The 15,823-nt window shown below is 40.5% G+C and overlaps 1 protein-coding gene across 4 annotated transcripts in view; it reads left to right on the forward strand.

Annotated features, from left to right (window-relative positions):
• Positions 1 to 2,273: 2,273 nt before the first annotated feature.
• Positions 2,274 to 15,823, forward strand: part of DCAF1 (DDB1 and CUL4 associated factor 1) — a 48,581-nt gene continuing 35,031 nt past the window's right edge. For 2 of the 4 annotated variants that reach the window (XR_015741661.1, XM_026725283.2), the window contains exons 1-5: positions 2,274 to 2,413; positions 9,996 to 10,113; positions 11,113 to 11,189; positions 13,888 to 13,961; positions 14,995 to 15,108. Coding sequence is in view for 3 of the 4 variants with exons in the window: in XM_026725283.2 (XP_026581068.1) it covers positions 10,004 to 10,113; positions 11,113 to 11,189; positions 13,888 to 13,961; positions 14,995 to 15,108 (375 nt within the window). In the remaining variant the exon portion in view is untranslated. Of the gene's footprint in view, positions 2,414 to 8,431; positions 8,531 to 9,995; positions 10,114 to 11,112; positions 11,190 to 13,887; positions 13,962 to 14,994; positions 15,109 to 15,823 lie in introns of those variants that run through there. The other 2 variants (XM_087924043.1, XM_087924044.1) reach the window with 2 other exon arrangements.

A 15,823-nucleotide genomic window follows, 5' to 3' on the forward strand; every position in this document is an offset into this window, starting at 1 on the left:
GGTGGGCCACAGAGAAATCTCACCCCCAGATCACCCCCCAAAGCAATTAATCCAGGCTGCGCAGAAACACAAGGCTGTGCCGCCTACCCTCCCGACCGACTCCTTACCTGACAAACTTGCCTGCTAAATTGCTATTTTTCCTTTTTCTGACCATCAGCTGTTCTGCTTTGCCGGGAGATTTAGATTAGCTAGGAAGCACGAAATGGTTGGATTTCTTGCTTTCTAGCTAATCTTTAGATCTTCGGCTCTGCTTTTAAGCACAGCCAAACAGCAAACAAATTTTATGTGACAGACTGAGCTAGCCGATGGCAGATAGATAGGTCTCTGAATGAATCTGTGATTCTGTGAGCAACTCAATCTGCCTGCCTGCTTTGCCTGATTTTGGGTAAAAGTTGCTCTTTTTTAATAAAAAATAATAATATTTATAGTCGTGGTGTGTTGTTAGTTAATTTTGTGAGTTTGCTTGCAAGCAAATTTTATGTGACAGACTGAGCTAGCCGATGGCAGTTTGATAGGTCTCTGAATGAATCTGTGATTCTGTGAGCAACTCAATCTGCCTGCCTGCTTTGCCTGATTTTGGGTAAAAGTTGCTCTTTTTTAATAAAAAATTAATATTTACATTCATGGTGTGTTGTAAGTTAATTTTGTGAGTTTGCTTGCAAGCAAATTTTATGTGAGACTGAACTAGCCGATGGCAGATAGATCGATCTCTGAATGAATCTGTGATTCTGTGAGCAACTCAATCTGCCTGCCTGCCTTGCCTGCTTTTGAGTAAAAGTTGCTTTTTTATATAAAAAAATTCAATATATATTTATAATATTTACATACAAGCCATGCCCAATCACATGACCACCAAGCTACACCCACAAATTAGGCCACGCCCACAGAACAGGTTAGAGGTCCCTGGGATTTAAAATTATGAGTTTGGTGGTCCCTGAGGTCCAAAAGGTTGGCAACCCCTGGATTAGACTGTATAGCAACAATGTGAAAGGAAGCAACAAACTGCCTATTGTGTGATGTAATGCTAAAATATCCACTTAGGAGAATGATTGATGCTGGACAACTAGATACTGTAACTTTTTATAAGAGGAATGCATGGCCATTTGAATCCTCATTCTTTTGGAGTGTGAGGACTTTCAGATATAACAGTACAATGTTACCGCTATAACTATTTGCAATAGTTATGAACTTGAAGAAATATTGAATTGCAACACAATGTTGCAGCATAGGCAACATTTATCTAGTGGTCCTTCACTTAGAACTATTTGCAAAGTTACAATGGCACTGAAAAAAAAGGGACTGGAACTTACAGCTGTTGCAGCATCCCCTGCAATCAGAATGTTGTGATTTATGACAGTTGCAGTATCCCAGGGTCACATGATCACAATCTGCGACCTTCCCAACTGGCTTCCAACAAGCAAAGTCAATAACGGAAGCTAGATTCATTAACCACCACAATTCACTTAACAACTGCAGTGATTCACAGACATGACAAAGGAGGTTGTAAAATTAGAGCGACTCAATTTACAGCTGCTTTCCAACAGAAATTCTGGTCTCAACTGTGGTAGTATAAATCGAGAACTGCCTCTGCTTTGTTCTTCTGCCACGATGCGAAATTAAATTCAATAAGCAGCATTTATAGAGAGCTGAATTTACTTTTTTTGATTTAAGATAGAAACCTGCATATGATTTACCAAGAAGTCAGTCCAATCGAGATCTATGATCTTTACTCTTGTGCATTAACTTTTGTGCATATAGACGAACTAGTTCAATGTCTGCAGCAAATTCGTGTCATATGCACCGTCGGTATGCTAACTGGGAAGTTGTGCTTCATTTATGCAGTTCGAGGCTCTATTTCATCAAACTTGGACTTACTGGATGTAAGTTTGGAACTGCCCTTATAGTAACACTCTTCAGTCTATACAAGTCCTTGCAGTTTTAAAAATTATTTCTGATGCCATCGAAAAACTTCAAGAACAGGCTCTCCCTAACGACTACGAACCTGCGGGATCGTAGACTCACTAAAACAGCCATTTCGCGCTTTTCTCGCGCCGTAGAGGAAGCCAACGACTCCTCCCGCGGAGGAAAACAGAAACGCTTCAGAAAGCAGAGACTACGATTCCCAAAGCCCCTTGCGGAGAGGAAAGGGGAGAACATGAATTGCGACCAGTGTGCGCAGGCGCACTCCTCGAACTACATTTCCCTGGGGCCTGTGCGCGTGCCGCCTAATGTGTCTCTGGCTCTGAGTCGAACAGCGCGTGGGGGTGGGGGGCAGGGCGACGAGCTCTGCCGCGGTGACGAGCAAAGTGTGTGCCCGCCATAGTGCTAGCAGCCGCCGGGCCGCGGTGCGTGGGGCCGGGAGGAGGCCGAGAGGGTAGCTGCGGCGGTGGCGGCGGCTCGAGCGAGAGGGCAGGTACGTACGAGCTCGGCGAAGGGAGAAGCAGGCCGGCAGACGGGGATTGGTGACAGGCGCAGGCCGGGATCGCCTTGCGGGACCCCGCCGGGCTTCGCCGAGGCTGTTCTTAAAGCCGAGCGGCGCTTCCATGTGTTTCTAGGTGCCCCCTCTCAGCAAATCGCGGGACGGGGACGGGGACGGGGACGAAGGCGGGCTGGCGGAGGAGAGGAAACGGGTGACCTGGCCCGTCTCCGCTGCATTGAATTAGGGTGGGAAAAGGCGGGTGGTTCGCCCGCTTCCTCCTTCTCCTCCTTGGTACTTCTGGTCGGTTAGAAAGAAAGGAGTTTGTGCCCCTTTGCAGACGGGGCAGAAGAAATGCACGGCACAGACTATGGATGCAGCCGTGTGAAGAAGCCCCACTGACCCACCAGGGAGTTTGTTTCCGAGTGAGGACAGTTCTGTTGAAACCGAAGCATTCACCTTGGATACCCCCCTGTAATCACCATTCCTACAATGGAGGGAAGGCTTAAGGGAAAGGCTACCAGTCTTGCTGGGCTGCCTTGTTTTCCTCTTTGGAATTCAGCTTAGTTTTGTCTTTGTTTTACCCTCTCGTTTTCCTTTTCTTTGGTCCCCTTAGCTCCCAGCCCTGAGGACTACGAGGAGCTGGTGTTGCTGCTTGGTGACTTTTCTGTAAAATCTCCAGGAAGATTTTGCCTCCCCACCACCCCGTTTTCTCTGGGCTTGAACATATTTTGACTTAGGCTGTAGCTTCAGGAATTTTTTGATATCAGAATTTAATCCTGAAAGAAAAAGAAAAAAGAAAAAAAAACAGCATGTGCAAAATTAATTCTTCTTGCTGAAAAATAGCCACCTGCAACCCTCCCCTCCTGTATATTACATGTATGAGGAGGAGGATTCAAAGCAGCCCTACTAGATGGTGCGAATTGACACTGGGAAGGCCCCATGCCCTAGTCTGTGATAGTTGATGCTTCCTGGAAACAGAATGGTTTATTTCTTGTGTGCTTTTGATATCATGGACCAAATTGGTGGGTATGGAGAAGTAAGAATTAAGCTGTTGGCCTAGAAACCAGGGAATTCTGAGTTCTAGTTCCACCTTAGGCATGAAAGCCAGCTGGGTGACTTTGGGCCAGTCACTCTCTCTCAGCCCAACCTACCTCACAGGGTTGTTGTTGAGGGGAAAATAGGAGGATTAAGGAGTATTAGGTATGCTCACTGCATGAGTTATTTATAAAAATGATAAAGGTGAGATAAAAATCAAATCAAATAAACTACTGCCAAGATTGCTGAGGTCATGGAATGAATTGCAGCCCTAGGCTTAGAGCCTCTTTTGCTGTAGGTCTAACTACTCAGTTCATTGGTTTAGCTTCTTCCAATTCTGTATTCATAGGTTTATTTGCCTTCCTGTTCTGTAGAAATGAATAAGAGTAATTCTGTTTTCCAGTAGAAAATTATGCTGGTTTTGGCCAGAATTTTTGCCTAAATGCCAGTTTTATATTGCTGCTGCTGGTGGTTCTGTATCTGGGATTGACCTCCTTTGGTAAACTACTTTCATTTTTTTTCTTCATACCGGTGGTTCATTAAGAATTATTGAAAATCATTGCAACAATCCCTAGCTACTTGGTAATATTAAATGCGTAATTTTTTAAAAGGAAACATTTGTAAAAAAAAAAGTATAACTCCCTTACTCCTAGTTTATTAATGGTAGCTGGGTCAAATGGTGTTAAGAGTTTTCTGTTTTTGTTTTCCCCAATTGACTAAATGGCACCTCCAGTCATATATCTAAAATAGTACTGTATGGAAGTGAACTCTCATCTTCCTCTCTTCCCACCTCCCTGCCCTTTTTTGCCCCAATTAAATTTTTTCTTTAAGACCAATTTTTGCTTTAAAAACCCAAATTTTCATAGAATCAATAGCTTTGTGTGAAAATGCAATTAGAGAATTGGGAAAATAGCATAGAAGGAAATTATCATGAATTGGAAGCCTATATTTTGTGGGTCAAATTTATCCCAACGTCTTTCCAGTTATCCTATAACCTTTTTTCATTGGTTTCTTTGACCTTTTGTTTTTGGGTCAACTTATTAGCACCCAACCATTCCCTGTTGTACTGTAGGCACTATAGTGACACTTGCTGATAAACTCTTTGATTGGACAGTCAGTTCATTTAGGTCTCTCTTATTTTCCACTTCTCTTGCCTTCTAATGGCTATCCATTAGGTGTTTATTCTTTTACTGATATTGTGGTCTAGTTTGATTTGTCCTAAAAATGAAAAGTCATAGGGAACGCAGATTACTTTCTCCCATATTAAGTATATTTGGTCTTCAGTGAGAAGTATTGAAACTCAATGTTGCTTTCATTTGTACGATTAGCTCTAGATTAAGTCTTTTGAACATAGTAGAATGTTACAAAATGGAATGTATTGTATTACCCTCCCATCGCATCCATCCTGTGACATTACCTAAATATTTATGATTATATATAGCAAATGTTATAATAAGGGTTCCAGACCCCTGGGTTGATACTGGACTGTGACTGGACCATCTTCAGATGCAAATATTTACTTTCAGTTATTAGCGTAAGCATTTCATTACAGTGTCCTTGATTGGCAAAATTCTTTTCAGCAAAATGAATTGAACTGAATGCTTGAAATAATACAATTTGAGTATCAGTGATTTGCAATTTCATCTTGTTAGGTCACATAAATGGAGCCTTCTTCAGTTTGATTCAGTGCTTTGCTATTGTAGCAATAATTTTTAGAAATGCTATTCATTAGTGTTAAGTACCTCGCCAGGTTTTCTTCTCTAGCAATGAATAACAACTTGTGATATTTTACTTCATTTTATACTGGCAGATGTATTGAATAAGGGAATGTACAAATAAAGCCTGCTAGCTACCTTGGTCAAAACATTGTGTTACACAGGTAATCCTTGACTTATGACCATAATTGTGCCCAAAATTTATGTTGTTAAGCCAGCATTTGTTAAGTGAATTTTGCCTCATTTCCTGCCACAGTTGTTAAGTGAATCACTGCAGTTGTAAGTGAATCTGACTTCTCCATTGACTTTGCTTGTCAAAAGGTCACAAAAGGTCACATGACCCTGGGAAACTGCAATTGTCAAAAATATGAATCGATTTGGCAAGCATCTGAATTTTAATCAGATGACCGTGGGGATGCTACAACAGTCGTAAGTGTGAAAAACGGTCGTAAGTCCTTTTTTCCAGTGCTGTAGTAACTTTGAACATTCACTAAACGGAGTCAAACTCAAGGTCTGCAGGCTGGATCTGGCACGCAGGGTGCTTAAATCTGGCCTGCAGGGCTGGCCTAGAAATAGCAAAGGACTGGCCCCCAGTGACTCTGGCAATCAAACTGGACCACCTCCCTGTTTTTGCTGGCAAAGTGCTACAGGAGGCCATCCAAAAATGGGGCATGCTAGGGCCACATGCAGTACCCCCGCGCCCCGTTTTGGCTGGCAAAGTGCTGCAGGGAGCTGTCCAGGCTGAAAATGGGTTGCGCGGAGGCCCTGCACGCCCCCGCATGCCCCATTTTGGCTGGCAGGATGCTACAGGAGGTGTCCATCCCATCTCCCCCCCACTAGCCAGCCTGCGGAGGAGAATTACAACGCTGATCCGGCCCTCAAAGAAATCCAGTTTGAGACCCCTGCACTGAATGAAGGTTACTCAATGCTGTTACTCAAGGACTACCTGCACAGGCTTTATATTTATATTTGTATTTTGGGGTGTGTTATGATTTTGTTGTACAGTGCATTTAAAGCTTTGTTCTTGTTAAGATTTTTGGAAGAGTTCTGTTTAAAAATAATCTGCATAGTGTACATTTTCAGCTATATCAGATACTTTAATTACATATAATATAAACAGTTAAATAATTTAACCAAAATTATTATATCTATGGGCCAATATTATGTAGTAATTGGATTTACTTTCTTCCTTCAAAATATGTTATGTGTTGGAAACAAATGATAATCAGTCATGTTCTTGAAAAGAAAACAACTGTTTTAGTTGGAGAAGCAAAGGATCCTTTTGCAGAAATCAAAAGCAAATACTTATAGTTCACAACAAGGTTCATTATCTAGATCACTGTGTGTGCATGTGTGTTAACATGCACACATTGAGAACAGCAGAGGCTCAAAACTCCAGTTTTTCATTAGATAGTCATTCAAGACTCAAGACAGAACAATTTCAACACTGCCTGTATTGATTACTGGAAAGCCTGCAATTCAATGCCACACATATGGATCTGTACAAAGTCAACAGACACTAAGGACCTTTTACAAGAATTCAATGGGACTATGAAAGGTAACATTAGAAGTGCACTTGAGACAGTTCACACAAGTGGCTGTCAAGTATGGCATATACCAAGGTGATATACATCAAGCTGTATGCTAAGTGTGAACAAGACTTCGACTTGCTGAACTGCTTGATATGGATCTAAGCAAGGACATTTGAATGTCATTCAGACTGAAGAAATCTGACCGAATGGTAGTCAAGAGAGAGAAGGTAGTTAAACTGATGGGTTGGAACTACCATTAGTCCACATAAAAGATATCTAGACCAGGCACAAGTACCTAGATATCCCACAGTTGCATGGAAATCATGGTGAGAAAACAAGGAACACAGCAACATCCAATTACCCCTGAAGGATAAGACAGGTCCTGAAGAGCTAGAAAGATTTTCACCATCAGCCCAAAGCCCTGTAGTCATCAGATACCCTGCTGTATAGGAGCTAGTCAGAGAAAGACATGGAAGCTGCCGATGTGAAAACCTGGAAACTCTTCACAGTGTATGGAAGTTTCCACCCACAAGTCCAAAGCCCGGAGACTGTATACTAACTACAAAGAGGAGGGGTGGGGGAGGTCTGGGAAGTGTCAATGCCAGTGTCCTGGATGAAATCCAGAATATGCAGGAGTGCAACAGTAAAATGGCACTCAAAGATGAATTGCTGAGAGAATTCCTGAATCAGTAGCAGACATGGGAGGAAGATCAAGCAGAGGAAGAACCATGGCAAGGTAAGAAAGACCCTACATTGGATGTACCATTGACAGATAGCTGAGATGTTTGACATTGGGAAATTCTACCAGTGGCTGAAAGGAGCTGGACTAAAAGACAGCACTGAGAGACTGATCCCAGTAACATAAGAATAGGCGCTCAGGCCCAGATCCATAGAAGCAAGGGCCTACCACACTAGGAAGGACCTGTGTTGCAGATTATTCAGAGAGGCCTCAGAGACAGACTCAGAGATGCAGGCAGGAACAGCACACACTAAACAGTACAACCAAGTAGCTGGCATTGTGTGCAGGAGCATCTGCACAGTGTATGGGCTTGATCCTCCTAAGACCTGATGGGAGATTCCACGTAGGACTGTGAATATCAGGGCTAAGATCCCGTGGGACTTCTAGATCTAGACAGACAAGCAGGCATCATGGTAGTAGACAAAGATCAGAAGATGGCAGTGATGATAGGTGTAGTGGTGCCAAATGACAGCAACATCGGGGAGAAGGAGAAGCTAGAGAAGTACCAAGGCCTGCAGGAAGAACTAGAGAAGATTTTGGATAGTAAAGGCCAAAGTGATCCTACCATCACTTGAAGTGGCTTCAACAGATCCCAGAAACAACATTAGATTTCTCTATGTTCAGTGCTAAGACTAGCTAATATACTATGTAGGACCCTCAAATTCTCAGGCTCTGGTAGAGGACCTGAGACTGAGGAAGACACGTGCCACCCATATGGGTGAGAAATTCCTTGTTTGTCATTTAAGTGAACCCCTTTAAAATGTGTATTTTAAAAATGCTGTATGTATATGAATATTTTTGGAAGAAACAATAAGATGACCCATTAAACGTTTGTTATTCCAGTGATCAAATCTTTTAAGTTAAAATTCCCTCTATTTCCTTGTGATACATCATATATTTCTGAGCTTTGGGTTATATGTTCTTACTAGTACTTTATTATGTTTCATCAGATCTCTTGCCAAGTTATTCATCACCATTCTTTTCTACCTAGAAATATGTGGTTGTTGAAAAAATAACTACCAACCTGGATCATTTTGAAGGAGATTGCAGGCTTTTGGGAAGGCTAAAGCTGTCAAAAGGTGTAATGGATGTATGTTAATTTCAATATCAGAGGCAATTTATGTCTTGGTAGCAGTTGCTGGGAAAGGCTACCTATGTTACTTGAGGGCTTTCCGGTGTCATCTACTTAAGCCGCTGTGGAAACATGATGGGTTAGATTAGGATTCTCAGATTTTGTGGTGCCACAAACCCCTAAAATGATACGTTGTTTGAACTTTCCTAATTAAAAAAAAAAGCTACTCCCGAGTAGTGCTGAGTGCTAGCTGACAGTTTGGTATTGAATGGATTGCTCATTCAATTCTTTATTCCCTTATATACTTAAAACGAGCCCTGCCAGAATTTGGTTCCTCTGCAAACTTGTTCAGAAAAGAAAGGATTGAGTTCTTTTGGAAACCAAAAGCTGGGATGCAGGTCATCATACTTAACGCTTGCTTTCATCCAATTAAATGTGATTTTCAACCTCAAACAAAAGGTCTGACTTGGATCTCTGTATTGGATTTTTTTAAACTTTACCAATCAAACAAGAGTAAATTAATTACTCTTATATTGACAACTTCATTTATTTGGTTGTGTGGATAATATTTAACAATATGGAGTATAGATTTATTTAATCCATTAAACCTTAAACCTACTTTCTCATTTGATGGAACTGAGAAAATTTTTGAATCCTGGTGATGTATTTGTTCTTGGTGCCTTTCTGTTGAAGTATTTGTTTCAAAAATAAAACATTCAAAAAGATAGAGCCATCCCTACCTATCTGTCCAAATTAGGAGGTGCTCCAATGTGTTGCTATCTCTTTGTCCTGTTTCTCCTTTTGTGTTGAGCAAAATATTTGTGTTCAAGAAGAAAAACGTTTTCCTTTGTCCAGATAACTTACTGTGGGCTGACTTCACTTACTTCATTCATGTCCGGTGGATGAAATCTCTAAAACATTTTCTTCTGACAAAACTGAGGGCTGGGGTTAGAATGAAGACATTAAAAAGAGCAATTAACCCTTTGCTTTTGAGCCTGGTGGAATGAAAGCCAGTGCAGTTTATAAGCCAAATTTCTATAATCTGACACTTTAGGCTTAGAGATCCATGACCATGACTTCTGAGAATTGTAATGGTAATTTTTAATATGGGAGAAGGGGAACTGATTACAAAATATGTTTGGAGGGTAATCATATCAGCTGCTTTTTATTTTAGTTATGGTAAATAAAATGAAATACAGTTATTGTCTTGGTTCCATCTTGAGTGGCACCTAATTTGGAAATGTTGGCATATGGTGTCAACTGCTTATCATAGAAGAGAATACTGCTTTAAAAACATAAACATGCTGAAGTTCTTTGTGGTGAGTGCATTCAAAGATATTTTTAAAATGTATGTCTTAACTTCCCCATTTTCAATTCATTTTATAAAAAGGTGGTTTTGGAAATGTTTCTTTGTGTGAAAACAACTGCAATAAGAATTGAGGACATTTTCCTCTCATCTTAATAGCTTCTCTCTTTTGTCTAGAGTGAGTCATGACTTCATGTTCTGAGCTTGTGGATTCCAAGGCTGAGCTCACTGCTTTGCTAGAGCAATGGGAGAAAGATCATGGCAGTGGACAAGACATGGTTCCTATTCTTACCCGGTAGGTGTGATCAAATATAAGTTATATGGAATATGTTGTGTAAGTGACACCATTCAGTAGAGCTTAGTCACAGGTAAACTTTTTTATAATTTAGTTTTTACATTCTGTTTACTAAGCTCGTACACATCATTTGATAAAGCAGGTAAATTTGCTGATTATGCAGAAGTATCTTCTGAGCATGAAAATACATGGTCTGAAGACTTCAGGAAGTCTTGAAACGGCCCTACCAAATGATTTGCATATTTTACGCTAATACACAAGCTTTGAGCAGTGTGAAAGTAACAGAAAATAACAGAAAAGCAGTGGACTAGTTTTCCTGCTCCTTTCTTTTCCTGCTCTTAGTAATATTTGCTATCAAGCTTCCCTGTCCAAGATTTGGCAGTAAATATCAGATTTTTGACACTTCACAGCTTAATTCATTTATTTGAATTAGACTCAGCCTCAGCCTGTGTGAATGACAAATTGTATCATAAACAGGAATGAAGTCACACTTAATGCATTAGCTTATAATAGCAGCTGTGGCAGTCCCAGTTGCCATTGTTAGGTGAATCCTGCACAGTTGCAATATCCTGAGGTCACATGATTGCCCTTTAGGACCGGTTGACTTCCCCATTGACTCTGCTGGTCAGAAGATGGAAGTGGAAGTCTCAAATTGCAATAATGTGACTGCAATGCACTGCAACTGTAATAAGTAATCAATAAAATTAGTATGCCACCCATCTCACCATCAAGCAATTCTAGGCAACTCTAATTGTGAGCCATTTGCCAAGAGCTCAAATCATGTGACCATGGGAATGTTGCAGTGGCCATAACTACAAGGAGTAAGACCTCCCTCTTCATCACCACTGTAACTTCAAGTGGTCATTTCAACGAGGACTACCTGTAATGTTTGGATCATATGTAGTCCAATTAGAATCTTGGTTAATCATGGTTTTCTAATTTTAACAATTCAAATATTAAAGAGAAATACCAATTGCTTGTGTTTTTTTCTGTTTCTAGAATGTCAGAATTGATTGAAAAGGAGACAGAAGAGTATCGCAAACGAGATCCAGATCCATTTGATGATAGACATCCTGGTAAATTGAGAAGAAAGCATTTATCTGTGTTTAAACATCACCTTAAGCCATATTTTTTTCTGAGCCAATCAGAATCCTATTTAAGGAGCAAAGTATCATAGTGCTTCTCTTTCGTATCTCTGTGAATTAACTAGAGGATTGGTAGAGGTTTTTTTTTTTTTAAAGAGGGCTAAGCAAGAAAACCATAGGCACATTTCATACGCTCTCATCTGTGTGTGTGTGTGTAAAATTATGACTTACTGCCTTTAAACCAGGAGTGTCAAACTCAAGCCCTCAGGGTGCTTAGATCTGGCTTGCGGGCCCACCCTGGAAACAGTGAAGGACCGGCCCAGGGTGCCTTTGCCAGTGAAAACGGAGTTTGGGAGAGCTGTGCACTCCCCAAAATGGAGCTCTGTTTTTGGTCATGACGATCTACTGCATCCTTCTGTCGGTTAAAACGGAGTATGCGGTCTCCCCGAGCTCTGTTTTCATTGGCAGAGGGTTGCAGGAGGCCGTTGCGGCCAAAAACAGAGCTTCGATGAGTGATGTCTAGCTGGCCATAACCCCTGGCCATGCCCACCCCAGGTCAAATATAACCTTGATGCTGCCCTCAATGAAATTAAGTTTGACACCCCTGCTTTAAATAATCCATGTATATTAACTGATACTATTTGGACACCACATCCAGGCAGGAGTCATACAGATATTCCTCAACTTACACCCACAATTAGGGCTGGAAAATTTATCATTAAGTGGTGTCATTAAGCAAGGCATTACATGACCACACCTGCTTTTATAACCTTTGTTTTTGCCATAGTCATTAAGTGAATCATTGTTCATTAAGCAAGACATCTTGTGATTTGCAACTTCTCCTGTCAGCTTCCCCATTGATTTTGATACTTGCAGGGGAAGGCAGCCCCTCAAATAGTCTGGTGTCATTGTGGGTGATTTCTCCTAATTAACATAATTATGTTAACAACATGCAACTAAATTGCTTTTTGAAATTTCTGTAATTCTCCTTGCTTCTTGAAATATTAAAGAGACATATCTTTAAACAAATCAAAAATACATGGAAACTGATTTTAAATGTTGTATGGGAGGGCTGTAACAAAAAGAGTGAAAGACCTGTTCTCACAAAACAAATAGAAGACGGTTTTTCAACTAATTGAAGTGTTTTTCTATAACAAGATATAGAAAAGTGGTGGCTAACCTTTTTGGGCTCCTGTGTCACAAATTGTGCGCGTGCTTGCACATGTGCACTTACATACCAGCAAGCAGAAGCAATGCATGCACACTCCCCACACCCCCTGCACATGCATGCATAATCTTCCCCTACCCCCTTAACTACACTGCGCCTCCCAGCTGATTTTCAGCCTCCCATTGAGAATAGCTTCTGCAGCCTTTGCAGGCTGAAAAATAGGCCTGTTTTGTCACTTCCGGTATTACATGAAGTTACAAAATGGGACTATTTTTTGGCCTGCAAAGGCTGCAGAAGCTGTCCTCAAGCCTCTGGGAGGCTGAAAAAGACCTCAAATCAGCTGTGAGATGTGCGCATGCGCAGTGAGGTAAGTTTGCCTGTGGCTCGCATGCCAGCACAAATGGCTTTGCATGCCACCTATGGCACGCATGCCATAGGTTCGCCATCACGAATATAGACTATGATTGTACAACTATATTGTAATTTTTTCACCTACCAAAGAATAACTTGTGCACATATTTCAAATGTTATTTAGTAAAACTTTTAAGAAGTTCTTATGTATGTTATAAATGTTGAATAACCATAGGGGTGAGAGTGGAGGATCGTTCTCCGAGCTTGTTTCCAAACATTTTGTTACCAGGCTAGTTAACATCTTCAGAGTAATTTAGGGGATGTCAGTATTGGTGTTCTGCTTATAAGGACTTCGTGTGGTCAGTAGGTTTGTGATGGGAGGATTACATCAGATGAAGGTCTAGTGATGAGTCTTGTTAGGGGTCAGTCATGGGTCACATCAGGTGAGGGTCTTGTGATGGGAAGGTCACATCAGGTGAGTGTCATTGAGAGTTGAAGTGCTGGTTGGAGGATGGTTGAAGGTTGTTGCTGTTGTGGTTTGGTTGTGCAGTTGATTTGAATTCTCGGGTTTGTAGGCTGGTTGTACGTCGATGTGTCTGTTGATGGAATTATTTGTGGAGTGCCAGGCTTCAATAAAGTCGCAAACCCTCATGAGACCCAGCACAAGACCTTCACCTCATGTGACCTTACCATCACAAGGTCTACTGACCACACAAAACCTTTAAACAGAAGAATACCAATACTATAAGCTGATTGCAAACCTATTTTAACATACTCTTTTTTCCTGGACATACTGGACTTCTCATTAAAACAAGTTCCTTGAGAATTATTGGCCAACAGTTTAGATTAGAAGGCTGTTTTAGTCAACCAAATACGTTTATAAAATTAAAATATAATTTTACATAAATTTGTCAATACAATATTTTATTACATAAATTTATTACATAAATTTGTCAATACAATATTTTTACTTAAATTCAGTGCCAATATTTCACTTCACTTGATTTGTGGGTGGACATTTTTGAATTGTCAAAATATTCAATTAATCATGTTTAACTTCAGTTAGCCAACATTGTTTTACATGTTTGTTTTATTTTCTTTGCATTGTTTCTATTTAGGTTTGTTAGTGAGTGTATGGTCTATTAATTGATACTGTTGTCTGTTTTACAGGTCGAGCAGACCCAAAATGTATGCTTGGACACTTGCTGAGGATTCTTTTCAAGAATGATGATTTCATGAATGCAGTGGGTTTGCCCTTTGAATTTATGTATAGATTTCTCCTTGGCAACCGGTAGCTAGTAACTTCTTTCTTATTTTTTTTTTTTTGCCAAGATGCAAAAAGTGGTCTTAAGGGATTCATTTTGTTTTAGATCCATTTTCTGTTGAAAGAGGAATGCAATTTCCAAAACAGTATAAAATTTGCATCAATGTGATTCATTCAAATCATGATGCAAGCAGCGTAAAAAGAGTCTTTTCTTTATTAACTCTGTCTGTCTTCTCTCTGCCTACCAAAGGGCCCTTTGCCTCCTGTATTTTCCAGAAAATTACAAATTCAAGGTGGTTATTGAAATTGAAGTAGATTTCAGTAAACTGAAATAATTTATGTACAATAACAAGTGGACTTAAGCTCTAACTTTGAATCTTACATTTTGCAAAAACTGATAAAGACTAATGTATTGAAGAATTCAAAAGCCTGGATAGGTTACTATACTTACAGATGTAATATGTGCAGCAGAATCCTGTGCGTAAATGGCACAATTGAATTAAGCGTACTTAAATTTTAAGTACGGTAAATGCTCTTAGAATTGTAATCTTATATTGTGTTTCTGTGTAATTTAAGGCTGTCAAGACTCTTACAATGCTAATGGAGGAACCTAAACAATTCCACTTTTTAAAAATTGATAATAGTAATAAAGCATAATATAGATTTGAAAACTTTCTGATGTGGGTGATTCTTGGCTTGTGCAATAAGACTGATTTTTGCAGATTTTCCCACCATATCTTGTCCTGAAGTTATTGGCTCCAGAGAATCAGTGATCCTATGAATGAAACATTGTAGGAGAGATTCAATTCAGATTTTCCTTCCTTCCTTCCTTCCTTCCTTCCTTCCTTCCTTCCTTCCTTCCTTCCTTCCTTCCTTCCTTCCTTCCTTCCTTCCTCAAATGCAGCCTCTGCTGGACTGGCGTTCTTCCCATAAGTAGAAAGGCATTCAGATCTGACATGTGATTTTTTTTCTTTCTTTAAGAAATAAGTCAAAAACTTTTCTTCTTCTTTTAGCTGGTAAATGCTTACGTCATGACAAGCAGAGAACCACCACTGAACACAGCTGCCTGCCGACTCCTGTTGGACATTATGCCTGGGCTAGAAACTGCTGTTGTCTTTCAGGAGAAGGTATGGGATGTAGGAAGATAGACCTGGAAGCAACTTGGTGCAGATCTTAGCAGACTCTTCTCTGACAGTTTTGGGAGGCTGGTAACAAGAATAAATTCCAAGTGTCTGAAAACGTTGCTTCTGGCACTGTCAACAGTATATCAGTTAATTGACTCCAGATGATAGCTATCTTTATTTTGAAAGCTAAAATTCTGTTCATTTATTCAAAAGCCATTTTCCTCAGTAATTCTGAGCAGCTTACAGCCGTGATGGCGAACCTATGGCATGCGTGCCAGAGGTGGCATGCAGAGCCTTCTCTCTTGGTGTGCGAGCCATTGCCCTCGCTCTGCTCTGCTGCACATCATGTATATGCCGGTCAGCTGGTCTTCGGGTCTCTGCTGTGCATGCGTGGGGCATGCATGGGGAGTGGGGCACACATGCAGGAGCTGTGCATGCTTGTGGGGTGCAGGGGGGTCACGTGCGCATGCGCGGGGAGGGATGCATGTCCAGTTTAACAAGTGTTTGTCCTTTTTTAGTAAGAAAGTCTTACTGCAAAAAAAATCAAAGAAAACTATAGCTTAAAAAATCATTCTGGATATGCATTTATTACTTTAAATGTTGATCATATCAACAACTCCATCTACTTTTTTAATCTGAAAAGTTTCTTTTCGAAACAAAGCCCAGTATAGATTATGGGACTTATATGTGAGTAGATATTGTATTGGAATGTAAGTTG

This window comes from Pseudonaja textilis, chromosome 2 (genome assembly GCF_049901715.1).
Source record: "Pseudonaja textilis isolate UNSWEBS1 chromosome 2, rPseTex1.2, whole genome shotgun sequence".
Lineage (NCBI taxonomy): Eukaryota > Metazoa > Chordata > Lepidosauria > Squamata > Elapidae > Pseudonaja > Pseudonaja textilis.